The sequence below is a fragment of the Myodes glareolus genome, chromosome 1 (genome assembly GCF_982192425.1).
Source record: "Myodes glareolus chromosome 1, mMyoGla1.1, whole genome shotgun sequence".
Lineage (NCBI taxonomy): Eukaryota > Metazoa > Chordata > Mammalia > Rodentia > Cricetidae > Myodes > Myodes glareolus.
Genome location: NC_142026.1, coordinates 56,132,251 through 56,158,476, shown reverse-complemented (window position 1 = coordinate 56,158,476; position 26,226 = coordinate 56,132,251). Strand labels below are relative to the sequence as shown.

General features: G+C 49.6%; 3 protein-coding genes across 3 annotated transcripts; 2 read left to right on the top strand and 1 right to left on the bottom strand.

Moving 5' to 3' along the window:
- The first annotated feature begins 1,454 nt into the window (after positions 1–1,454).
- Positions 1,455–8,663, top strand: Znf565 (zinc finger protein 565). The gene is made up of 4 exons (XM_087907005.1): positions 1,455–1,587; positions 3,247–3,342; positions 5,336–5,340; positions 5,754–8,663. The coding sequence occupies exons 1-4, from the start codon at positions 1,464–1,466 to the stop codon at positions 7,014–7,016; spliced, it is 1,488 nt and encodes a 495-aa protein (XP_087763131.1). The 5' UTR covers positions 1,455–1,463; the 3' UTR covers positions 7,017–8,663.
- Positions 8,664–10,233: 1,570 nt separating this feature from the next.
- Cox7a1 (cytochrome c oxidase subunit 7A1) lies at positions 10,234–11,937 on the top strand. The gene is made up of 4 exons (XM_048438665.3): positions 10,234–10,369; positions 11,173–11,259; positions 11,364–11,448; positions 11,818–11,937. The coding sequence occupies exons 1-4, from the start codon at positions 10,355–10,357 to the stop codon at positions 11,871–11,873; spliced, it is 243 nt and encodes an 80-aa protein (XP_048294622.1). The 5' UTR covers positions 10,234–10,354; the 3' UTR covers positions 11,874–11,937.
- Positions 11,938–12,972: 1,035 nt separating this feature from the next.
- On the bottom strand, positions 12,973–21,958 carry Capns1 (calpain small subunit 1). The gene is made up of 11 exons (XM_048438656.3): positions 21,827–21,958; positions 20,643–20,869; positions 19,665–19,698; positions 19,287–19,376; positions 19,113–19,170; positions 18,949–19,013; positions 16,382–16,450; positions 16,194–16,272; positions 15,967–16,083; positions 13,656–13,714; positions 12,973–13,524 (listed from the first exon to the last, which is right to left on the bottom strand). The coding sequence occupies exons 2-11, from the start codon at positions 20,852–20,854 to the stop codon at positions 13,498–13,500; spliced, it is 810 nt and encodes a 269-aa protein (XP_048294613.1). The 5' UTR covers positions 20,855–20,869; positions 21,827–21,958; the 3' UTR covers positions 12,973–13,497.
- Between the last annotated feature and the right edge of the window lie 4,268 nt (positions 21,959–26,226).

The following is a 26,226-nucleotide window of genomic DNA, read 5'->3' as shown; positions in this document are numbered from 1 at the left end:
GTGGTTCTGGTCTCTTGTTAATCATGGCCGATTCTTCAGCCCCAGCCGACCAGACCTTACAGATTCTCAGTTCAAGATAGTGTCTTTACGTTTCCCAAGCCAGGCCTCCATCATCTGCGTGTCTCTCAGCATTCTGATCTCCTAAGCTCCCAAAGAACAGCCCATTGAGCTCTGAACACTCAACAGCTTTTCCAGTCCAGAGTCCTTCTCCAATCCTCCAAAAGCCAGCATAGTTAGGTGTGTTACAACAATACTCCGTGATCCTGTCTCCCATTTCTATCTTAGGGTTTTTATGCTGTGATGAAACACCATGACCAAAAGCAACTTGTGAGGGAAAGGGTTTGTTCTGCTTACATTTCCATGCTGCAGTTCTTCATCTAAGGAAGTCAGGACAGGAACTTAGAGGCAGGAGCTGGTGCAGAAGCCATGTGGGGGGTGCTGCTTACTGACTTGCTCCTCATGGGCTTGCTCAACCTATTTTCTTATAGAACCCAAGACCACCAGCCCAGGGATATCACAATTGACTGGGCCTGCCCCCATCAATCACTAATTAAGAAAATGCCCTAAAGGCTTGCCTGCAGCCCAGTCTTATGGAGGCCTTTGCTTGAGAGGTTCCCTCCTCCAGATGACTCTAGCCTAAGTCAAGTTGACTTAAAAACTAGCCAGCACAAAGGCCAGGGTCAACCTTCCTGACCCTGGAGGCCTGGAACTCTGAAGCTGGGACCAAGTGAGGTTCTCTGACCACTGTAGCTGGGAACGCTGTGTGTTTTAGTGGGGAAGGGGGCTAGCCATCTGTGACCCTCTGTAATGCGGCCCCAGCATTGCCTCTGTTACTGATTTTTCTCTGCTTGATCATTCCCACCAGTATAAAACACACTAGACACCCTGGCCTTTCCACCACACTGTCTGAACCCATTTCCACCCTTATTTCTGGCTCTCTCTTACTTTTCACTGGGGGAGATGGGCGTGTGCATGCAGATTCTCGCTGTGACCCACTCCTCAGCCTGCCGAGTCCTGGGACTGAGCTTGTCTGTTAGCTCATCCGGGCTTTATCCTTCTCTCCACTTTCCCTTTTAAGGACTCTTCACTTATCCAGAAAGAGAAATCCGAGTAGGCCAGGTAGTTCTGAATGCTATGGCCCTTCAGGTAGGTTGAAATTTCCTCTCAAATATTTTTGTTTTACATTTTATTTGTTTATTTATTTACTTATTTACTTATTTGTGATATGGCCTTACTATATAGTCCTAGCTAGCCTAGAACTCACTATTAGACCAGGCTGGCCTCAAACTCACAGAGATCTGCCTGCCTCTTCCTCCCAAGTGCTGGGACTGAAGGCCAGCCTGATCTACAGAATGAGTTCCAGGACAGCCGGAGCTACACAGAGTAAACCCTGTCTCAAAATTGAAAAAAAGAAAAAAAAAACTCTTTAATTCACTAGTTATTTGTAAGTATTGTCTCAGGAAATGGTGACATTCAGGGATGTGGCCGTGGAGCTCTCGGAGGAAGAATGGAAGTGTATGGACCCTGCCCAGAAGGACCTGTACAAAGAGGTGACTCTGGAGAACTTCAGTCACTTGCTCTCACTAGGTAAGGCCTAGATAGCACCCAGGGCCACACAGGAAAGGGGACACCGGACGGAGACAGTGAGAGTTGCTGTGTGTGCCTCTGGCCTGAGGGGTAAAGGAAGGGGACAGAAAGATGCAGCCAGCAGCAGTGAGCACACCATGTATTTCCCAGGTCAGAGTGGAGGGAGAGCTAGGAAATGCCCCACCTTCATCGCCCTTGACTTGTGACCTGCCAAGCATAATGGGAAAGCCAGGGACAGGCCACCCGAGGCACAGAGCTGACTTGGCATAGTGGAAGGGAGGGAGAGGGTTAATGAACTCTAATCCCAATTCAAAACGAATGGCCTAGGGATTTACTTGTTTTTTTGAATTCTAGGACTTGAACCCAGTGTTTTACATATTTGAGACATTCTGCCACTGAGCTACAGGCTCAGCCCATCCGTTTTTGACTTTCTCAGTCCACTTCCAAATGTCTCACTCAATGTCTGTTCTCCATTTTTCCTAAAAGAATTGTTTGAGCTGGAGAGATGGCTCAGTGGTTAAGAGCATTGCCTGCTCTTCCAAAGGTCCTGAGTTCAATTCCCAGCAACCATATGGTGGCTCACAACCATCTGTAATGAAGCCTGGTGTCCTCTTCTGGCCTACAGACAGAATACTGTATACATAATAAACAAATAAATAAATATTTTTTAAAAAAAGAATTGTTTTGGGCTTTGTGAAGCTGCAAGTGAGTCATTCCACTGGGTGCCTCTTTCTCCCTATTCTTTGGACAGTCTTCACTTTTTTTTTTTTTTTTTTTTTTTGTCTCCATTCTTTGGTCCACACCATACTTCCAGCACTTGGAGGTGGAGGGAGGAAGGTCAGGAATTCCAGGTCCTCTGTGTTAAAGCAAGGAGAAAGACCAAAACCATGATTTTCCAGTTAAAACAAGCTGTGCTTTGGGGTGTACTTGGGACTGGCCAGCTGGCTGTCTCACCCTCAGTTGGGATTTGAGAGGGCAGCCCCTGCTGGCCTCTTGAAGTCCCTTGTATAGGCGAGATAAAGTATTCCCGGGGGTGAGAGAGTTGGCTGCTCCACATTACCTGTTAGAAAGCACAGTAGAAGGAAGGGATGAGGCTCAGACGTACATCATGTGAACCAGCAACAGCTCTAGGAAACAGGAACCTTCCCTGCCTTCCTTCCTTCCTTCCTTCCTTCCTTCCACCCATCCTTTCTTTCTTTCATACATCCATCCATCCATCCTTCCTTCCTTGTGTCCGTCCTTTCTTCTTTCCGGTTTTGGTTTTTTTAAGACAGGAGTTCTCTGTGTAGTCCTGACTGTCCTGGAACTCACTCTGTAGGCCAGGCTGGCCTTGAACCCACAGAGATCTGCCTGCCTCTGCCTCCTGGGTGCTGGGATTAAAGACATGCACCACCATGCCTGGTCAGATTTTGAAATTTAATGTTCGTTTGTTATTGTTGTTGTTGTTGATTTCATGTACATTGGTGTTTGGTGTTTTGCCTACATGTATGTCTGTGTCCTTTGGAACTGGACAGCTGTGAGCTGCCTTGTGGGTTCTGGGAATTGAACTCGGATCCTCTGGAAGAGCAACCATTACACTTAGCACTGAACCATCTCTCCAGACCCCAGAGTTGAAGTTTAAACAGTCTGAACATGCCTCATTTCTCTTCCCATTAACAGGACTTGTCATTTCTAAGCCTGATGTCATCATCTTATTGGAGCAAGGGAAAGAACCATGGATAGTTACAAATTATATGACAAGACCTTGGCACCCAGGTGAGTAAGACCTGATCTGGCTGAAGAGGTCATGGGACTAATGGTACCATGTGTCTACTGATGTCAGCTGTAGCCTGAGTGATTGTCAGGAAGCCCTGAAAGCCTGCTGTAGAATAAAGGCCCGAGTTAGGAAACAGAGCAGGACCCTGTCAACACTGGCCTGGCTGTGCACATTAAGTACAAATGTAAAAACATTTCTCCCACTGCCTTCTGCCTTCTGTGCTTGATAAATCAGGTGGTTATAATTTGGGAAAATATTTAATGTATATGTATTGTCTTTTTTAAAAAACATTTATTTATTTATTATGTATGCAACATTCTGCCTCCATGTATGCCTGTAGGCCAGAAGAGGGCACCAAATCTCATTACAGATGGCTGGTTGCTGGGAATTGAACTCAGGATCTCTGGAAGAGCAGCCAGTGCTCTTAACTTTTGAGCCATCTCTCCAGCTCAGTATTGTCTTGTTTTTATTCTTGTTTTTTGTTTTGGGGGTTTTTGTTTGTTTGTTTGTTTTGCTTTGTTTTGTTTTTTTGGTTTTTCAAGACAGGGTTTCCCTGTGTTAACAGTCCTAGCTGTCCTGGAACTAGCTCTTGTAGACCAAGCTGGCCTCAGACTCACAGGGATTCTGCCTCTGCCTCCCTAGTGCTGGGATTAAAGGCATGTGCCACCACCACCTGGCTTATTTTTATTTTTATTTTATGTATATGGGTGTTTTGCCTACATATATGTCTGAATCGTATGCATGCCTGGTTCCCAAAGGAGGCCATAAGAGAGCATCTGATCCCTTGGAACTGGAGTTACAGAGCTGCCATATGGGTTCTGGGAATTGAACCCATGTCCTTTGGAAAGGCAGCCAGTGCTCTAATCAGTGAGCCACCCCTCTTCCTCTTTTTTTTTTTCCTCCAAGACAGGGTTTTTCTGTGTAGCCCAGGCTGTCCTGGAACTAACTCTATAGACCAGGCTGATCTCGAACTCACAGAGATCCGCCTGCCTCTGCCTCCTGAGTGCTAGAACTAAAGGCATGTGCCATCACAGCCTAGCGTGCGTGCATGCGCTCGCTCTCTCTCCTCTCTCTCTCTCTCTCTCTCTCTCTGTCTTTCTCTCTCCCTCTCCCTCTCTCTCTCTCACAGAATAAGCACCTTTATTCTGTGAGTTGCAGATTCTGACTTGTCTGCCTTCCATACTTTGGTTTTCCTCAGGCAGAACTTCAGCTGCTTGCCCCTCTAGCAGACAGGTTCCTGCCCTGCCCCTGCAGCCTGGTCTGAGGCGATGTAGGCAGGAAGCTGCCCTGCTCCTCCATAAATCCGCTGCTTTCCGTACTCTTTTCTCCTTTCATCACAGTTCTTTTGAATTTTCCTTGATCCTTTTTTGTTTAAAATCCCTTCCTCTGTAGCCCAGGCTAGCCTCAAACTCAGAGCTCTGTCTGCCTCTGCCTCCCGAGTGCTGGGATTAAAGGTGTATGCCACTGCTGCCAGGAAGTCAGGGCTACATAGAGAAACCCTGTCTTGAAAAAGCAGAAAAGCTGTAAAACCCCTTCCTCCTCAGGAGTTAGCTTGGCCTGGGATGCAGTGTGTAGTGGACTCTTACCTTCTGAGTGCCGTCAATAAGCGCCATGCAGTTCTTCCCCGGGGCCCTGGTGCAGACATCAGTGATCCTTGTCTTGTGAATACAACATTCAAAGCCCCGGGGAAAGTTCCCCACATCCAGTCTCGGGGCACAGGGTGTACGACGAGGGCCAATCTGAGTGCTGGCAGCAGGCCCTCCAGCTCTCACCTCTTCTTCTCATGGTAGAACTTTCTCTTGCTCCAGGTCTTATGCCAACTGTCCCAAAAGATGCCCATCCATCCCTAGATGTAAAGAGCTTCTTAAAAAAATAATTGTTACACTTATTTAGTGTGTGTGTTCATTCACATGTAGAAGTCAAAAGTCAACTTGCAGGTATCAGTTATTTCCTGCCACCATGTGGACCTTGGAGATCAAGTCAGGTTGGCAGGCTTGGTGGCAAGCATCTTGCTGAGCCCTCTGCCCTGAGGTCCTTCAACTTTGAATAAGGGACTTAATTCTCATGCATATGTTAGTATGTCTGTTCACTCTTCCTCCTCATTTCCAGACATTTTTGCTTTGCTCACGTACATGCGCACATGCCAGGAGGACACTGGGGCTTGTGTATTGGTAATGCATTTGCTGGGTGACTCTGGTCAACTTCAGGATTGGGACCCTCAGGCTTTCCTTGCCCCAGTCCGGCAGCATGTGCACTTCTACCATATTTGTGACCTCAAAAAAACTGCTCAGTATTTGAGACATAGTCAAATTTTTTATGGTGAAAATTTTCATTCTATCTCCATATATTCTGTGATGTTCTCATTCCTCATGGTGAGAACAGTTTGTCGCTGTTTTTCTCTGGTTTCCAGGCGTGGCGTAAAGATGGAGTTCCACAGCAAGGACTTTTGGAAATAGAGTCATTTAAAAAGGAGGAAGTGAAAAGCTTTCAGCGCTGTGGCCTTGAGGACTCCCATGGCACGGGCTACTGGGCACACAGAGACCAGTTTGAGAGACGGCCATCGAGTCAGGAGTGTCATCTCAAGCCAGTGGAAATCCCCTATGGAAGCCTGCCTGCTTTCAAGCCTCGCACATCCATCGCCCTGTTACATCAGAGCCGCAGGACTCGGGAGAAAACGCTCGAATGCAGCAACTGCGGGAAAGCATTTAGCCAGGCCCCACCCCATATGCAGCACCAGAAAACTCCTGCTGCTGGAAAGCCTTTTGAGTGTAAGGAGTGCGAGAAAGCTTTTGGGCGAGCCTCACACCTCCTTCAGAGAACCCACACGGGTGAGAAGCCCTATGACTGTCGGGAGTGTGGGAAAGCCTTTGGTTGTACTTCCGACCTCACCCTCCATCAGAGGCTTCACACTGGGCTCAAACCCTATGAATGCAAAGACTGTAGAAGGACCTTTAGGCAGCAGTCACAGCTTATTCTGCATCACAGAACCCATACGGGTGAGAAACCCTGCGTTTGTAAAGACTGCGGGAAGGCTTTTATTCGTGGTTCCCAGCTGACTGTGCACTGGAGAACTCACACGGGGGCTAGGCCCTTTCAGTGTAGAGACTGTGGAAAGGCCTTCAGACAGCACTCACAACTCACTGTGCACCAGCGAATCCACACTGGGGAGAAGCCCTACAAATGTCAGGACTGTGGGAAGGGTTTTATCCATAGCTCAGAAGTCACTCGGCATCAAAGAATTCATTCTGGGGAAAAACCGTATGAATGTGAAGAATGTGGGAAAGCCTTCAGACAGCAGGCACAGCTTAGGCGACATCAGACCGTTCACACTGGTGACAGACCCTTTGAGTGTAAGGACTGTGGGAAGGCCTTTAGTCGGAGTTCATACCTTATTCAGCATCAGAGAATTCACACAGGTGACAAGCCTTATGAATGTAAGGAGTGTGGGAAAGTCTTCATTCGTGTTTCCCAGCTGACTCACCACCAGAGGCTCCACACCTATGAGAAGCCCTACATATGCAGGGAGTGTGGCATGGCTTTCATTCACAGTTCACATCTGACTGAGCATCAGCGAATTCACCCTGGTATCAAACCTTATGAATGTAGAGGATGTGGGCAGGCCTTTATCCAGGGCTCCCAGCTCATCCACCACTACCGAGTTCACACTGACTAGAGGATTCTGGGAAATCTGTGCACTCTGTGGAGGTGTATTGCTGTGATTGTTGTAATACAGAGCTGAATGACCAATAGCTACACAGGAGGTACGGGTGGGATTTCCAGGGAGAGAAAGAGCGAAGAGGAGGAAGCTAGACACACAGGAGACGCCAGGAGACACAGAGAGGACACAGAAGGCGCAAATGGAAGATTAATGTAGATTAATATACATGGGTTACTTTAATTTATAATGAATGTAGAATTAATGAATGTAGATTAATATACATGGGTTAATTTAATTTATAAGAGCTAGTTAGGAACAAGCCTAAACTATAGGTCGATCTTTCATAATTAAAAAGAAGTCTCTGTATCGTTATTTGGGAGCAGGCTGGCAGGACAGAAAAGGATATTGGGAGGGATGGATGTCCAACCTTTTCCTCATGCCTTGGTCTTTCTGGTGACCAGCCCCCATCTATCTATCTATCTGGGGACCTCCAACATCCCATTAGCAAATAAAGAACACTATCAATCACTCTGATGGTTCAAAGAATTTTAGAAACTGGAGGCAGGCCCAAAGATGTATTTTCTGTTACTCATCTGGTACCTTCATTCAGTCAGGAATATTCATGGGCAAGGTCTCACTATATAGCCTTGGCTATCCTGGAACTCAGCCTCCCAAAAGGTTTACTGGTATGCACTTATGAGGCAGCTTAAAGTGCTGTGGGATGCGTTGATTTAAAATCGGCAATTGTAAGCATGGTTTGGTGGTACCTGACACTAACTGCAGTAGTCAGAAGGCTGAGACATGAGGGTCACAAGTTCCAGACAGGAAAGAACAATGTGGCAAGGCCATGTCTGGGGACAAAAGAGGTGTGGGTGGGGTGAGGCTAAAAAAGTATATCCTAACTTATCAGAGAATACATGGAGAGGTTCAAGTTGAAGAGCAGCTGACTGATTCAGCCACGAGATGGCAGAAGAGTGCTACCAAACAGGTTTGGGCAGACTTCCACCACAAGCGGCAATTTGTTCGTTTGCTTGCTTGTTCTTTTGTGTGTGTGTGTGTGTGTGTGTGTGTGTGTGTGTGTTGTTTTGTTTTTTGCGACAGGGTCTCACTATGTAGCTCTGGCTTGCTTTTTGACTTTTAACTTTACATGCATGGATGTTTTTCCTGCATGCCTATTGTGAAGAGTTAAGAGAGGCCGTGGGAGAAAGGAAAAGGCTCACATTTAGGACGTTTTGCAGGGTCAAAGGAAGGAGACACAGTCCTGTGTAGTCCAGGGTTGCCTCCAACATGAAATCCTGTCTTAGCCTGAGTCCTAGGATTGCTCTTATGCTACTTTTTCCCTGAAGCACTAGAGACGGAACCCAGGGCTTTGCACAAGCTAGGCTTTGCACGATCACCCCTGAGCCAAAACCCCCAAGCTCCTAATTGGTGGATTCTAGATAAACATTCCCTTGCCACTCAGCACTTTTATTTTTCCATTCTGTGTATGCATGCATAGGTGGATACATGTGTGTATGTTTAGTGCATATTTCTGTGGGTGGGTATGTGTGTGTGTATATGGTGCATATTTGTGGGGGAGGGGTATTACGTGTGATATGCATATGGTATTGTGTATGTGTGATTGCACACAGATGAAACTGAACTAAATGCAAAAATATTTGAGTCTGGCTTCAGTTTTTTCAGTGTGTGCGAGGGTGTGGATTGGGCAGAGCGCTTGCCCAGAAAGAGCTGGGTGCTAGGATTGGTCCTGCACAAGAAAGTTTACCCACTAGCAACAGTGGCTTCTGTTTGATTTTCTCAAAATCACATTACTAGTTTCTTCTTTCTTCTCTTCTCCTTTTCCTTTTCAATGTTTCAGGTAGCTCACATCAGCCTGGAACTTTCTGTAGCCAAGGCTTCGGTGTATATGATGGTGATGGGAGGACAACCTTGTAGACTTCAGCAGGGAGTAGCTTGCCCACAGAGCTGGCTGGCTAGCTGAATTATGCTCTGAGCTCACTTCATTCCATCAATAAACCTCTGACTACAGACACAAAAGGGCCAGAAATCTAAAGTGAAATGACCTATTCTCTAGTAGTTAGACCTGGTGACCTATGATCTTGTTCTACAATTAAGCCTAACTCCCAATGGCCCCTGGTGTCTCACCCAAATGGCTCAGTCTTAGAGAATGACAAAACACTGGGTTGGCCCCTTGACCTTGCTCCAGGCTGAATCCCACAGGAAAGGCCTAGGGAGCTTAACTTCAGCTATAGAGGAACCACACGTCTCTCCCAAGGGATCCCTCTCTCCTTCCCTTCTTTCTTCCCTCCCCTCTGTCCCTCAGTTTGCGCTTGTGTTTCTAGCAAGTCTCTATTTGTTTTTAAGGTTGTTTTTGTTTGGGGGGGCAGGGTTTCTCTGGGTAACAGCCCTGGTTGTCCTGGAACTCTCTAGACCAGGTTGGTCTTGAACTCAGAGATTAGCCTGCCTCTGCTCCCCACTACCACCACCCCGAGTGCTGGTATTAGTGTGTGCCGCCACCACCACCCAGCTATTCTTTATAATTTGTTTTATGTGCATTGGTGTTTTGCCTACATGGATGTCTCTGTCAGGGTGTCGGAGCCCCTGGAACTGCAGCTGCAGACAGCGGTGAGCTGTAGTTTGGGTACTGGGAACGGAAACTGGGTTCTCTGGAAGAGCAGCCAGTGCTCCTAACCGCTGAACCATCTCTCCAGCCCCATCCCAGTGTGTTTGACAGAGTCTCTCTATGCAGCCCTGGCCGGGCTGGAACTCACGGTGTAGACCATTCTGCTTTAAAACGGCAGAAATCCACTTTCCTCTGTCTCCCAAGCGCTGGAATTAAAGGACTAAGCAACCACTCCCGGCTTGTCTCTTTTTTTTATTTCTTAAATCAATTCTGGCCGTGTAAATAATTTTATCTCGGTGCCTCCCTATTTCCTCAGGACACTGAGGAAGATTCTGACTTGGCTCTCAGGAAACAAATATGGAAACTAATGCTCCGAGGTGCGGGGTGTAATCACTCACTCTGTAGACAGAACGAGGAGTTAATTTACCTCTGCCCTCACTGGCTCCCAGATACCAGCAGGGTAGCCCTAGATGGAGGCCGGGGAATGGTGCGTCCTGGAGACACCATCTCTGCCAAAAAGTATTCTGTTGTAATCAACCTAAACACGGAAACAGATGATGACTGGTAGGTTGGAACACCTTTCCTCTGAGCTCATTGGACAAATCTGATTTGGCCACGCCCCCAACTGTCAAGCCCGGCGCAGCAGGCGTGTCTTGGGATTCCCTCAGGGCTAAAGTGCTGCACGTCCTTGGGCTGAGAGAGGTGACTCGAGCAGCAGAGGACGCGCGAAATGAGGGCCTTGCGGGTGAGGCCCCCACGGGCTGTGTCGGGGTGGAGGGAAACCCCACAACCCAGATACCTACCTTAAACATGCCAGGATCTGGAGTCTTGGAACACATGCACCCCTTGGAGTCTGGGACTCCCTCCCTGACATCCTGAGTTTCCAAGACAGTACCTTTAACCTGGTCCAGAATCCTGGGTTTAAACCTCCCTTTACCCGAGTTCCCCCTTAACATCCCTCGGAGCCCTAATACCAACTCCGGGTGTCTTGGGCAGCCTGGAAACTCTCAGGGAACTTCCAAGCCAGTCTTGACATCCCTGGAACCCCATTTTCTCAAATCTATTGATCCAGCCCCTCCCTCAATCCCGTTTCACATTCCCAAAACAGGAATCAGCCTGCTGACCTCCACACTGTACTCTCTCGGCATGGATTCCCTACCCTTACCCCCACCCCATCCCCTTTTTTTTGGACACTGGGCATCATATAGCCCAGGCTGGCTTCTAACTTGATATACAGCTGAATAAGTCTTTGAACTCCTAATCCTTTTGCCCCCCTCCCAAGTGTGATAACATATGTAACACCTTAACCTCATTTTTAAAATGCTTACTGAGTAGCCCAGGCTGGCCCCAAACTACTGATCTTCCTGTTTGAATGCTGGGATTACAGGCCTCCACCGACTCCTTCCCCACTCTCACTGGTGACTGGTCTCTTGCCTCTAAGACAGACACTCACCAGACATAGTCCCTACACCCCTTCCCGCTGGACCACATGAGGGCAGAGGGCAGCTCTCCAGGGGTCACCAACCCATCCATTTCCTATCCCTCCAGGTCTCCCAGGCTTTGATTCGTCCTTTCAGCTCATCTGCCCGGAGCCACTTAGAAAACCGTGTGGCAGAGAAGCAGAAACTCTTCCAGGTAGGAGGACAATGTCCCTGGACCGATGGTGAGGTGGAGGTGCCATGCACATGGAGGTCTGTGCAGGACCCAGTACCCTGTTGTCACCCTCACCTCTCACGCAGGCCAACAACGACCTCCCAGTACACCTGAAGGGCGGGGCAATGGACAACATCCTATACAGACTGACTATGACCCTGACGCTGGGGGGTGAGTGTGGGGCCCACCCAGTTGCCTGGGTTGTGGACTAGCCGGGATCCCAGTCAGTCAGTGCTTCAGGAGAGGGTGAGTCCTGAGCTGACAAGGTCTGAGGATGGGAACAATGGATTACCTATTGCCCTGAGGGATCGGAGCTAGTGATGGGTCTGCCCAACCCACCCCAAAATAAGCTCCTGGCCTGGTTCATATCAAAACAGGTGGGGTGGGCACTCCCCATGAGGAACCCAGTTTGGGAGGAAGTTTAGAGCTGAACTGGAGCTGTGCTCCACGAGGGGCTGGGGGAACCTAAGGGGCTTCTCCAGGTCCTGTGAGAGGATGCGTGGGCATTAGGATCTCATTTGATATCCATCCCTTCCCTAGGCACTGCTTACTGCTTATACTGCCTGGGCTGGGCCTCCTTCCCCCACAAGAAGTGACACCAAGAATCTTGGCGGACTTGCACAAACATCAATAAACATGCTAACCTCTTGAGAACCCCAATCGGCTCTGGCCTGTGTGTCTGTGTATTCCAACCCACCTTCCCATCATCCAGGGATGTCTACCCAGTGGAAAGCAACTCGTCCCAGCCCTCGGCCCCTCATGCTGGACCAGTGCAGTACTTAGAACAACGTGCTTTAGATGCCTGCTGGGGGGACCAAAGCCTGGAGTGGTGATGCTGAGTGGAACAGAGGTATTATTATCCAGAATGGCATCCCCCTCCCCTTGTAGAGACCCAAAGGGTAGGAAAAGTGCTGATCTAGTTCCAGGACAGCTAGGGCTATATATTATGGAGACCCTGATTCAGAAAGGAGAAGATGGCATGATCTGAGCCAAGGGAGGATAAAGACTGGCACCAAGACTGAAACCCAATGGTGATATGGCTGAGAGGAAGAGCATAGAATCTACGTGTGTGTGTGTGTGTGTGTGTGTGTGTGTGTGCGCGTGTGTGTGTGGTACTGTACTTGCCTAGCATGTGCAAAGCCCTGGGTGCCATCCTTTGTACCAATCAGGCAATCAATTAAAAGACCCAAAAGACAGAAGTTCAGAGAGCTACAAACATGGCCCCAACGGACAAAATACAAAGGATCCCCAGGATCTCTTAACAGCTTGGAAGCTTTGGGAGCTTCAAGGGGATCACTGGAGATTCCAAGTCCCATCCCAAGCCTGCATGGGACCCAGGCGAAGCCTCAGCAAAGCCAGGCTGTCTCAACTTAGAACAGTACGAGAAAAAAAAAAGATGTGGAGTAGGAAATACATGATCCAGCCCCAAAGACAGGCACCCCAACCACTCTCAGAGCTGGAGAGACGATACTTCGCTGCTATTGCAGAGGATCTGGGTTCAGTTCCCAGCACCCCCTGGTGCCCACAACCCTTTGTACCTCTGTTCCAGGGGATGGCAGATACATGGTGCACGTACGGACATGCTCATTAAACACATACACAATATATAGTAACTAAATGAATACTCAAGGTCCCCATAAGATCGTTCCTCCTCCCCGGACTCTGAGCCGCCTCTCAACACTCAGGAGGCAGAGCCCATGGGAAGCAGCAGGTAGAGAGTTTATTTCCTCCTGGGCCTGACAGCTGTGGAAACAGTGCAGGCATTGGCACTAGGGTGTGTGGGCCTGCCATGACCTGGAGTTTATTTGGCTGCCTGGGAGGTGACTGAATGAGTGTGTAATAGGGTGTGTGGGGACAGGAGTGATCCTCCCAAAACTCAGACAGGGCCCTTGGGACATGGAAGCAACTGGAGTGCTAGGCTTGGCCCACAGACAGGATGAAGGTGATGAAGGGAACAGAGGGTGTGGGATGGGTGTGCTGGGGTGGGGTGACCCTTCAGCAGAGAGAGCAAACTAGCTTGTCTTCGAGCCAGGGGTAACTCAGGGTATGGCAAGCTGGGGCATGTTGGGCTCTGGCTGCTGACTAGGAAGCTGGGTACCAGACATGGAGAAGAAAGGCCTGTGGGTGGCAGGACATGACCGTAAAAATGTGGCTGCAGACAGGATCAGGATTCAATGTGGCTCCAGAGTGAGCTGTGAGGGGCAGGTCAGTGGTCCCCATTCAGGAATACATAGTCAGCTGCAGCCACTGGAAGGGGAAGGCACAGGTGAGCAGAGCGCCCCAGAGGACCAGATACCTCACCCAGGGCCTGCAGGGCAATAGGATGGGAGGGGCTGGAATTGGAGCTGAGCACCCACCCACAAGAGAGGCAGCCTTACCTCCTGGATGTTCACTTGGATCTGCCCAGTGCCATTTTTGTCAAGAGATTTGAAAGCACCTAGAGGTGAAGGGAAGAGAGAACTTGGATGCTTTGGATGATATTATACTAACACATGGCCAGTTATTCTCTGATGTGGGAGGTGATGTATGCTGGGAATATGTTTTATTGCCATTGGTTAATAAAGAAGCTGCTTTTGGCCAATGGTTTAACTGAGTAAAGCCAGACTGAAAGAGATATATAGAGAGAGTAGGCGGAGTCAGGGAGACACCATGTAGCCCCAGACATGGGGATGAAACTTTACCCGGTAAGCCAACCTTCAGGTGGCCACATAGTGTCCTGGATGCCACTGGTGCTCCTGCTACCATAGGCCAGGGGACCAGAGGACATTTCTCCTGAAATTCTTATCTTCCTGCCTCTACCGCTGGAGCACGGGAATGGCAGGTGTGGGCCATCATTGTCAGGATAATGGAAGCATGGTGTTAACATTAACGGATGCATCTATGCATGATATCATGTATTCTAGCTCCCTACCAACTACGCTACAGCCTAACCCTTTTAACTAAGTAACTAATTAATTTTGTTTTGGGACAGGTCTCACAAAACCAGGTTTGCCTTAAATTTGTCATGTAGTCAAGGATGACCTTGAACTCCTGACCATCCTCTTGCCTCAGCTTCCCAAGTGTTGGGATCACAGTGTACCATAACACCCAACCCCACACTACCCCCAACGCTACACTACACCCAACCCCACACTATACCCTGAACTCCACACTACGCCCAACCCCACACTACACACAAACCCACACTACACATAAACCCACCAATACACCCAACTCCACACTACACACAAACCCACACTACACACAAACCCACACTACACCCAACTCTACACTACACCCAACACCACCACTACAAAGGAGCTTTTGTTAACCCTAGCACTCGGCAGGCAGAGGCAGGCGGATCTCTGTGAGTTTGAGGCCAGCCTGGTCTACAAGAGCTAGTTCCAGGACAGCTAGAGCTGTTACACAGAGAAAGCCTGTCTCGAAACAAATAAACAAACAAAAAAAATGAAGGAGCTTTATAATCCAAAGCTGACCCAGCCCCTCTCTTGCCTAGAATCTGCCCTGGCTCTACAATGCCCACAACAGTCTGAGCACCCCTGAGCTTGGCATTGACTGCACTGAAAAGCACGCCAATGCCTATCATCTCCGTTTCTTCTCACTGCTCAGTTTGGTCTCAAACAAGCACAAAGCTGAATCCTGGCTTCCGACTTCCTGGCTGAGTGGCTGAGCACAAGCCAGGAAACTGAACCTTAGGATCTTCCACCATAACAAGGAGACAACAGTCCCACTTCTGAGAGTCTTAGGACTCTTACATCAAATCCATATAAAAGCTCTCACTGCAGGCATGAAGACTAGAAGTTCAGGGTCACACTCGGCTACAAATTAAGTCTGAAATCAACTTGAGTTACATGAAAACCTGTCTCAAAAAACAAAAAACAAACAAACAAACAAACAAACAAAAAACCCAAGCAAGACAGGGAAGGAACAATGGCTCAGAGGTTAAGAGCAATGGCTGCTCTTTCAAAGGACCTGGTTCAATTCCCAGCACCCGTATGGCAGCTCAAAACCATCTGTAACTCCAGTTCCAGAGGATCTGACATCAGGCACAGACAGACATACTATACAGGCAAAATACTCATATAAGTAAACTAAAATTTAAAAAAACAAACAAAAAACAGGTCAGAAAGAAAGAAAGCCAATCTAGGAATGGTAGCATATGCAGAGGCAGGAGGCTCTCCGTAGTCTTGAGGCCAGCCTGGTCTACATAGCAAGTTGCAGGACAGCCAGGGCTATATAGCCAGACCCTGTCTTAAGAGCGAGAGAGAGGGAGAGAGAGAGAGAGAGAGAGAGACCAACTCAGTTGTCCTCTGACCTCTACATGTAAACACAAACTTAATTAGTAAACAACCTTAAAACAACGAGAGTCCCATCACACTGTCCCCTTAGCTTGCAACACCCTTCCTTGCTCCCTCTAGGTCACTCTTCCTCACGCCTCGTGTCTCAGTTCACATTTGCCTTCCTCCAGGCAGCCCTCCCTGATTCCCTGGGTTGAGTTCAGATGCTCGCTTCCCCTCACAGCCCATGTGGCTGTCACTAACCTATCCCATCCCTGTCATACCAGTCTCAGCTGTTGCTGCCTGGTGACCCCAGCATCATTCATATTAAAGTCAGGCTTAGAGGAGACCATGGCCAATGAAGGTTAGCAAATCCCCAGCCTCAGAGAGATCCAGAGCGAGCGTCACTCACGGAACATGGCATCCAGCCTGACCAGGCAGCTGATGAAGTTGTCGAAGTCCATGCTGCCACTCTCGTCCGAGTAGCGCCGGATGATCATACTGTAGAGGTGCTCATTCAGGTGGAATCCTGAAAGGGCTCGGTCTCAGGGCGGGGGCACAGGGTCCTTCTCCATCCCCAGGATAGTGGTGTGGCTTCGCTCACCCCACCTCTAGCCCATCAGAGCCCTGCCAGCCCACCTGCGGCCTCAAAGGCCCCCGGGAGTTCACCGCTGCTGATGGTCCCCGATCGGTCAACATCAAAGCGTTTGTATATAGCCTGTAGGAAAGAGAAGACACAGTCCAACCGAGCATCATGGAGCATGGGTTACGGGTGTCCCCATAGCTTGGGGATCTGGATGCGGGGAGTTCCAGGGGCTACCACACACCTGCCACTTTTTAATGTTGTTCCAGAGGTACTTGAATTCCTCAAAGCCCAGCTTGCCTGTCGTATCACTCTAGCAGGAGCTTGTTAAGAACAGCATGACAAAATACAGTGGGGTGTGTGTATGAGTGTGTGTGTGTATATGAGTGTGTGTGTGGTAATGCCATAATGAAATCTATTGTTTTGTAGGCTTCCTTTTAAAAAATTAACAGAAATAAAATAAGCTTGGAGGGCTGGATAGATGGCTCAGCAGTTAGGAGCACTTACTGTTCTTGCACAGGACTTGGGTTTGGTTCCCAGAACCTTAATCCTGCAGCTCACAACCACCTGGAATTCTAGCTTTAGGGGACACAATGCCCTCAGGCCTCTAAGGACACTTGCATGCACACATACATCCACAGACACATGCATATATAAAACTAAAATAAGTCAAGTCAGGCATGGTAGCAATGCCTGTAACTCTAGCACTTGAGAAGCAAAAGGAAGATCAGGAGTTCAAGACCAACTTTGGCAGCATAATGACTTCAAGGCCAGCTTAGGCTACTAGAGTCCTCAAGAATCCAAAACTACAGTACCATAAAATAAAATAAGCTGGGTGTGATAACACATGCTGTAGTCCTCAGTAGAGTAATACTCAACCAACCCAGGTCAAGGTCAGTCTGGGCTATTTAGCAAGATGCCATATATAGATAAACAAATCAGCAAGCTGGGGATATAGCTTGAAGTAAATAGAGTCTCTGTCTACCACAGATGAGGCCTGGATTAATCCTAAATCTCCCTCTCCCTTTCTCTCTGTCTCTCCCTGTCTCTGTCTCTCTGTCTCTCGTCTCTCTCTCTCACACACACACAAAATGTAATAATTAAACCCAGATGCTATATTGAATGTACTAGGTACATGACAATAATCCTGAGAATCTAGGCTAACAGACAACTCCCATTCAACACTATAGTCATGTTATACAGGGCATGGTTTTAGTTATTTATTTGTTTGTTTGTTTGTTTAACAAAGGTTTTGGCTGGGTATGGTTTTGGCTGGGTATGGTGGCATATACTTTTAATCCCAACACTCAGAAGGCAAAGGCAAGCAGAACCATCTGAGTCCGAGACCAGCCTAATCTATATAGTAAATTCCAGGCCAGCCAGGTTTACACAGTGAAACCCTATAATAAAACAAATAAGTAAATAAATAAATATTAAAATCTGCTTTTTTAACACAGGGTCTTATCCTGTAATTCCAACACTCAGGAAGCAGAGCAGAAGCACCGAGAGTTTCACAGTAGCATGGAGTATATAGCAATGTTGGGCTGGGTATGGCGGGGCAGCCCTTCAACCCCAGCACACAGGAGGCAGAGCAGGCAGATCTCAGTGCTTTGAAAGCCATCTGGTCTATATGGTAAGTTCCAGCCCAGCCAGAGCCTTGGGGGAGGGTAAGAAAATGAGCCGTGGGTAAAGTATGATAGGTGTGCATGCACTCATGACTGGCTAGTGCCTGGTCACGTGCAAATGTTCATGTGTGTTCCATATCACACACATAGAGGTATGTATGCTCTTGGGTATATAGAGAAATATGTGTGCATATGTACCATGCATATAGTTGTGGCCCTTAGTATATGTCTAAATACGGTTGGTAGAAGTTTGGGGCTGGAGAGATGGCTCAGTGATTAAGAGCACTGGTTGCTCTGTCAGGAAAGACCAACATGTTCCCAGCACCACCATGGCAGCTTATAACTGTCTAATTCCAGTTCTGAGAGGTCTGATATCCTCTTCTGTCCTCTCCACATAACACACATACTACATTCAGGCAAAACACTCATACATGTAAAAATAAATACATCTTTACAGATTGTTAGCTGGAACTGGGGAGAAATGGCTCACAACTTTAATTCCAGCATAAAAACTGTTTAAAAAGTAAATACCTAAATAAAAGCTTAAATCTTCAATCCTGAGACTCCCAAGTCCAAATCCTATCCTGCCATCTCTTCTTCAAATGAGGCTTCTGCTACCCAAGTCCCAACCAGCCCCAAACCTGATTAGCTTCCAAGATCAGATATTAGGTGAATTCTGTGTCTCTCTGAGCCTGTTTCCTTTCCTGTTAAGTGTCCCCTGTCTAGCCAGGTATCTGTAAAGGTTGGCTCCACTGATCAACTAAAGTCCTGCTGTGTCAGCTGATATTATTTATTGTCATGTAGGTAGGCCTGTGTCCTTAGTATGAAAATATCACCCTGGCTGTCCTTCACATACTCTCAGGAAATCCCCTCTGCACCGGGTGGTAGTGGCAGCAGTGGCAGTGGCATACGCCTTTAATCCTAGCACTCCAGAGCAGAGGCAAGAGGATCTCTGTGAGTTAGAGGCCAGCCTGGTCTACAAAACAAAAAAAGGGGGGGAGGACGAGAAAGAAGGAATGAAGGAAGGAAGGAAAGAAAGAAGGAAGGAAGGACAGAAAGAAGGAATGAAGAAGGAATGAAGGAAGGTAGGAAAGAAGGAATGAAGAAAGGAAGGAAAGAAGGAAGAAAGGAAAAGGAAACCCTCGCTTCAGCCAGGACCCCCTCTAGACTGGTCCCAAAAGGATACATCCATCACAGCCACCATACTTCGACAAGTGTCAATGCCAAAGCCATCAGTTTTCAGATCCGGGTCTAAGGGGTGACAGGTTGAAGGTGAGAGGTCAGAGATCACTGTCATCCCAGGCCATCTAACCTCGAAAGCTTCCCCACGCCCTGACCCTGGTCACTCACGTCGGGTCACCACTTTGTTGAGGATATTCATGAGTTCGGTGGCGCTGACCTCCATATCCTGAGAGCAGAAGGTAAAGACAGTTCAAGGGAGATGGAAAGGTCTGCATCTCATAAAAGACCACGAGGACTTCTGGGCTGTCAGGTCAAGGAGGGCCAGTAGCCCAGGATACTTACATCTCCAGCCAGCTGGGCAAAGAGTTTCCTAAACTGCCGGACCTCCTCACTCTCATTGGCCTCAGTATTAGAGAAATGGCTACGTGGGGGCTGCAGAGAGAGGAGGTCTCAGAACAGATATGGAGAAGCACGTCTCTCTTCTCACACCCAAATATCCCAGGGAAAACTCAGAGAGGGCTGGGCAGTTTGAGGGTCAGAGAACCTGAACTGAGTGTAGCATGTAGCATGACTGAGACCCAGGGCTTCAGAAAGGACATTCTGAATGGCAGGGGAACTTCCTAAGAAAGGAAGGGAGCCTTCTCTATAGGAATGGCGATGATGACGATGTGGACAACTCTGGGGAGGTGGGGTTGGTCTCTAGTGCTTAAGGTGGCTTACCGGGGGCTCGGGGTTGTACTGCGCAGCAGCCTCGCTGTGGAGAGAGAAGAGGGAGTTACAGCATGGGGGCGGAGCCTCCAACGGGCCGCAGAACGGTTAGTTCAATGCCTCAAAGTTCAGCACCCCTCTTTCTCAAGTGGTTCCTCCCCCTCTGTATGTCCCGGTCCTCACCTGTCCCAGTTTTCAGAAGAGGGCTGCCCCTCCTCCTCCTCCTCCATCAGGCCAATCCCTCCCACGGGCCCACCCCCACGGAAGAATCCTTACTTAGCCGAGGAACACCCACCAATCGTAGATGTTAGAATCACCTTGGCCCCAATCAATATGCCTGAAATCCCACCACTCAGGAGGACACACCCCCTTGAAGAACTCACTTCATAGGGGGTCTGCGCCAGCTGCCCTCGGCCCCGTCTTCTTCAGGTCTCTGTCTAGAACCTTACTTCATTGCTCCTCTTCCCAGTTATCTAACTCCTTAACATCCCACCCCAGTTCCATCAGTTCCCACTCCTCCGAGGGATCGCTGCTGGATGACCAAGGATAATTAGGTGCCAACCACCAGCTTTAACCCCATCAAGGATTTTTTTTTACCCACTAAGCCAGCCGGTTCCTGATCCTCGCTGGACCGTTTCTTCTTAGTAGGCTCTGGTCTTTCCTGCGCCCACCCTACCAACAACAGCAGGCCACACCCATGTCAAGTCTTGTTCCTTGCTGTGCCCTCAGATTCACTGGCTCCGCCCCCAGTGATGGATCCAGGCCTATGGAGTCTTCCCCAAACCCAATGACAGTTCCCTCAGAAACTGCATCCAACTCGTTGACCCACAGGAGCAGATTTACACCCATGTCAAGCCTGTCCCTAGGAAGCGACACCAGCCTCATTAGGGTTCCCCTAGGGCCGGTTTTCTGATCTAGGCCAGGCCGGTCCTAGACTCCACGTGAGTCCCTTCAGTTCTTGGGCCACCCCGCCCCTCCAGGTAGCCTTACCTGATGGCACTAATGACTCCGCCCAGGATGCGCATGGCAGTTCCACCGCCTCCGCCACCTCCTCCCATGCCCATGCCCATGCCGCCGCCACCGCCGCCGCCGCCCGCAGCTCCGCTGATGAGGCCTCCGAGCACATTCCCCAGGCCGCCGCCCAGACCCCCGCCTCCTCCGCCGCCACCGCCGCCCTTCAAGAACGAATTAACCAGGAACATGACTGCAACAGTGTCCTGTAGAGAAAAAGGGGTGAGTCAGGTAGTCGCCTCGCCGGGGAGCTTCCCGAAAGGAAAAAAAAAAAAAAAAGCAAGAAAGCATTATTTCCGGCAGCTAGACTGGGGACTGGGGGGTGGAGCCTAAGGCTAAGGGTCAGGACTGGTGACAGCGGGTGGTCCTAGGATGGATGCAATGGGACCGGTCAGGTCAGACCCCCAGGGTCTAGAAGGTACCCGGGCCAAGGGTCGACGGCATGCGCGGGCATCATGAGGAGTAAGGGTACAATCCTCTAGGGCGTGGTGGCGCACAATCGTGAATACAGCATTTGGAGGCTGAGGCTGGAGGATTGGTTCAAGGCCAGCCTCAACTACAGAGCCAACCTGGACTACGTGGACCCTTTTCTCGGGGCAGCTGGAAAGCAGGACTACGGGTATGGTGGGGATGCTCCACATAGGGACCCCAATTTGTGTAAGGTGTACCGGACGTGACTCAGATCGAGGCTCCCCAGAATCGAGTTTAGGACGGGGATGACGGGCGGCTAGGGGATGCAGCCTGGGCCCTCAGGACTGAGTTCAGGAAGTTCCTAAAGTGGATTAGGACAGTTAGGTACTCCCGATAGGGGAATTACAATGGCACTACTGGATCTGTGGGCTCCGGCCTAAAATTATGGCTGTGTGCCCCGAGGATCCTGGATAACGGAGTTCCTCCCACTGCAATGGGGATCAGGCTTTCGGATCGTGGTTCTAGACGTCTCAAATAATTTATGGGGTGCCCCTCAGATCTTTGGGCTTATATTTTTGATCCTGAGACCCGGGATGACCAGGAGTGCTCCGGAGGGGGTGACTAGAGTGTGACAGGCCCGGTTGTTCGGACCCCAAGGGCCGCGACTTTAGGGTTTCGCCAGGTCTGAAGACTGCCGAACCCGGGTCTACGGGGTGCAGGGGTGCTGGGCTGGCGCGCCCGCTCTCACTTACGGTTCCGGCGGTCCCGGGTCGCTCCCTCCGGCTCAAGGGCCTCCCGCTGTGTCCGGCTCGGGAGGGCGGGGCCGGTGACTCAGGCGGCTCCTCCGGGCTGGGGCCCGCGCACCACCCTGGCGCCGTCCGCGCGGCCCTAAAGCCGCCAGTGCAGCTGCACCTGCGCCTGCGCGGGAGGGCCCCGCCCCACGTAGTGGGTTCCGGGTGTGTGCCTCTGCCTAGCTAATCCACCCCCATACACACGCTGCCAAAAATTCAACGCCCTCCAGATTTAACAGGTCTGAGTACTAACAAACCATTCTAACACCGAGGGACTGGAAAGTCCAAGGAATTAGAATTTTGATCCAGGTCGCCCACCAGGTCACGCACCGTTGCAGTATATAGCCTGCTCCAGAAGGGACTGCGGTTTTTATTGTCGTTCATTCATTCTTTCATTCATTCTGCACTTTGAGACAGGTTTGTTATACATCCCAAACTGAACTTGAACTCACCCTAACGCCCTAGTTGACCTCGAACTCGAAGCAATCCTCCTGCCTCTGCTTCCCAAATGCCAGGATTACAGGTATTCACTACCATAAACACCCTGTTGGGGATCTTCAGTTGACCATAAGTTTGTGTTCTCCAACTTAGGTTCCTTTTTGGCTTCTAGGCAGTCTAGCTGTCTGAGCCTTGACCACTCCCGGGAGACTATGTAAACCTCTACTGGAGTCTCAGTTGGAATCTGCTCATCCCTAAAACAGTGACCTAATGTCTGTGAGCCATGATTTCCTCATCTGTAAAATGGGAGCACATCCAGGGATGATGACACATACCTGAACACCAGCACTTGGGAGGTGGGGGCAGGGGAACAGTCTCAGTACATAACAAGTTTGTGGCTAAGCATGAGACCCTGTCTCCAAAGGGGAGGAAGTTAGCTGGGCCATGATGGTGCATGCCTTTAATCCCAGCACTTGGGAGGCAGAGGTAGGTGGATCTCTGAATTAGAGGTCAGCCTGGTCTACGGAGTGTTCCAGGACAGCCAAGGCTACACAGAGAAACCGTCTCAAAAAGCGGGGGTGGGGGGGACTGTTGTGGTGTGTGTGTGTGTGTGTGTGTGTGTGTGTGTGTATGTGTTAGGCATAGGTTCCCCCTGGTTAGGTCCCTATCAAAATTAAGTGATTAAATACATAGTAAATGCCAGCTCTTGTTAGTCCCTATGCACCGCACTGTTCTCCCAGCTCGCAACCCACCTGGATCTCTTAGTTAGTTTACTCTTGCTCATCCTTACATAACAGAGAATGCTAACTACCAGTTCCTAAGTATTTTGCACACATCGGCTTGTGTGTTCTCATGGCAGCCCTGTGGGACAGATGCTGTTCATTATCCCCATTCCACATATAAGTAAACTGAGGTCAAGCTGGACAGTCTACTTTACCTGTTCCTTTCGCTGCCACCGTTACTCAGACACTCTCCAATAATTTAATTAATATGATAATCACTCAAATCACAAGATCACAGCAGACAAAACTGTACTTGTACCTGACGTCACCTAAGGGCTTGCTGGGACCAAGCCAGGCAATGGCTGCTCAAGCCTGTATGTGAGAGGCAAGTTATAACATGAGTGAAAGGGAAGGTGATGACCCGGGCCTACACCTGGGCCAGTAAGTCATTTGGTGGTGACTAATGTGGATTCCTTTGCTGCCACACCCCTCTGCCGCACAGTTCTCCGTCCTGACCTCAGGCTCCACTCCCTGGCAGACCTTTGCACAAACCCTGCCCTCTACCTACTGACACTCCTGTGTCTGGGTTTGCCTATTTGCCTGTGCCCTCCACTTTGGATGGGAGCTCAGGGTCTCTCATTGAGGAAGTCCTCCTTGTCCTCACGCCCACCCAGGACTTGGTGAGGCCTTGGCTCCATGCTCTCAGAGCCCCCTGTAGTAGACATGCTGACACAGACCTAGGATCCTCGGGCTCCGAAGGTTGAGGCCGGTGAGCTACACCATAGGACCCTATCTCAAAACAACAGTTTAAAAAATGTTTTCAGGCCAGGCAGTGATGGCCCACACCTTTAATCCCAGCGCTTGGGAGGCAGGGGGAGGTAGATCTCTGTGAATTCGAGGGCAGCCTGGTCTATAGGGTGTGTTCCAGGACAGCCAGGACTACACAGAGAAACCCTGTCTTGAAAAACCAAATAAACAAATAAATAAAAAATAAAACAACTTTTTGTCATTGTTTTCATTGTTTTCACTACCCAAAGTGATCGGTTATGTTGTCCTCTCTCTCTCCCTAACTTCTAACCCTAATCTCTGACCCTGTCTCAATTCCCCGCATCAGTGAGCCTTAGGTTTTGTCCCTCCTGTCGAGCCTACTGTGCCATCCGGTACCTCCCTGAGGTAATTTTTTAATGACTTTTTTTCCTGTGTGTACATGTTGTGAGGTAGTCTCCTGTAGCCCAAGCTGGGGGGGGGATCTCCTATAGCCCAGGGTGGGGGTCTCCTGTAGCCCAGGTTGGGTGGTCTCCTGTAGTCCAGGCTGGGGGGTCTCCTATAGCCCAGACTGGGTGGTCTCCTATAGCCCAGGCTGGGTGATCTCCTATAGGCCAGGCTGGGTGGTTTCCTACAGCCAGGCTGGGTGGTCTCCTATAGCCCAGGCTGGGTGGTCTCCTATAGCCCAGGCTAAGTGGTCTTCTATAGCCCAGGCTGGGTGGTCTCCTATAGCCCAGGCTGGGGGTCTCCTATAGCCCAGGCTAAGTGGTCTTCTATAGTCCAGGCTGGGTGGTCTCCTATAGCCCAGGCTGGGTGGTCTCCTATAGCCCAGGCTGGGGGTCTCCTGTAGCCCAGGCTGGGTGGTCTCCTATAGCCCAGGCTGGGGGTCTCCTATAGCCCAGGCTAAGTGGTCTTCTATAGTCCAGGCTGGGTGGTCTCCCAAAGAGCCCAGCCTGAGGGTCTCCTATAGCCCAGCCTGGGGATCTCTTATAGCCCAGGTGGCCTCAAACTGACTGTGTAACAGAAAATGCCTCCACATCCCAAGCCCTGGGGCTGCCGGTGTCTCTGGTTCTGCTTGTCTTTCCTTCCATCTCCAGATCCCTATCTTCAACCTGGGCAAGGCCGGGACTCAAGGCTCCTTCTTCCTGCTTCCTATTTACAGTCTCCTTAGGGAGGGGGGCAGAGTTCCTAAGGCACCAAGTGTTTCCTTCTTGAGCCTCTGCCTGCGCCAACTCCTATTTTGTTTGTTTGTTTTTGCTTTTCTTTTTGAAGTTTTTATTTCATGTTTGTGCACATATGTCTGCCTACCATGTGTGTTCTGGTATTCAAACCTGAGCTCTCTGCAAGAGCAGCAAGTGCTCTTGACCTCTGAGCCACCTCTCCAGACGCTTATTGCAGGCTGGCTGTTTGTTTTTGAGGCAAAGTCTCTGATTATGCTCCCCCCTCCCCAACTAACTCTCTTATCTCCGCCCCACTGCTCCAACCTGTCAGTCAATCTAATCCACTCCCTCTGCGGACCCTCATTGCTGGCCCCCACCCCACAGCCTTATCCCTGCCCTCCTCAGGGCCTTCTCAGCAACCTCGGTCACCTGCAAACAAAGGAAGCCTGTACATGGCTCTGTCCCTCTGACTCAGAGTCTGTTCCGGCTATACCTCATTCCAGAAGCATCAAAATTCTCTCCCCAGGGAGGACGGCTCGGTGGTAGAGTGCATGCCCAGCCTGCATGAAGCACCAGTTCTTTTTTTTTTCTTTACTCAAAGCCACAAAGTTCTTACTGATCCATCCTGTAACCTCCTGACCCTTTGAGACAGTACAAGGAAGCCAGGCTTGGTGGCCCTAGCCTTCATTCCCTGTACACAGGAGGAGTGCACAGAAAAAGTTCCAGGACCTGGATGTTCCCAGCTGAAACCCTGAGAACAAAACATGGAGGCTCTGCCTGTGTATGGTGTCCGAACAGCCCTTTCCTGCACACAGGATACCGGAACTCCACAGCCCAGGCCTCTCCTGGCCCCCCTTAGAGTCACCTCATATTGGGATTTTAGCTGACTCTTCTCAGCTCTCCTATTAACCTCTATAGCACACCGCTTTTTTTTTTTTTTAATGAATCAATCTCATAATTATCTAGCCCTGGCCGGCCTGGAACTTATGCTGTAGACCAGACTGGACTTGAACTCACAGAGATTCTCCTGCCTCTGCCTCCTGAGTGCTGGGATTAAAGACCTGCACTCCACCACATTTCCCAGCCCATTTTTAGCATTCACACCCCACTAATACACTGTATAGTTATCAACCAATACTGCTTCTTGTCTGTCGTCGGCATTAAAGTGTAAATTCTCCAAAGACAGCGCTTTCTAGCCTGTTCACAGATGTGTATCTAGTTCCTAGAACAGTGTTTTCTTACCATGAAGGGGTTAAACTCTCCTACTTTTTACAAC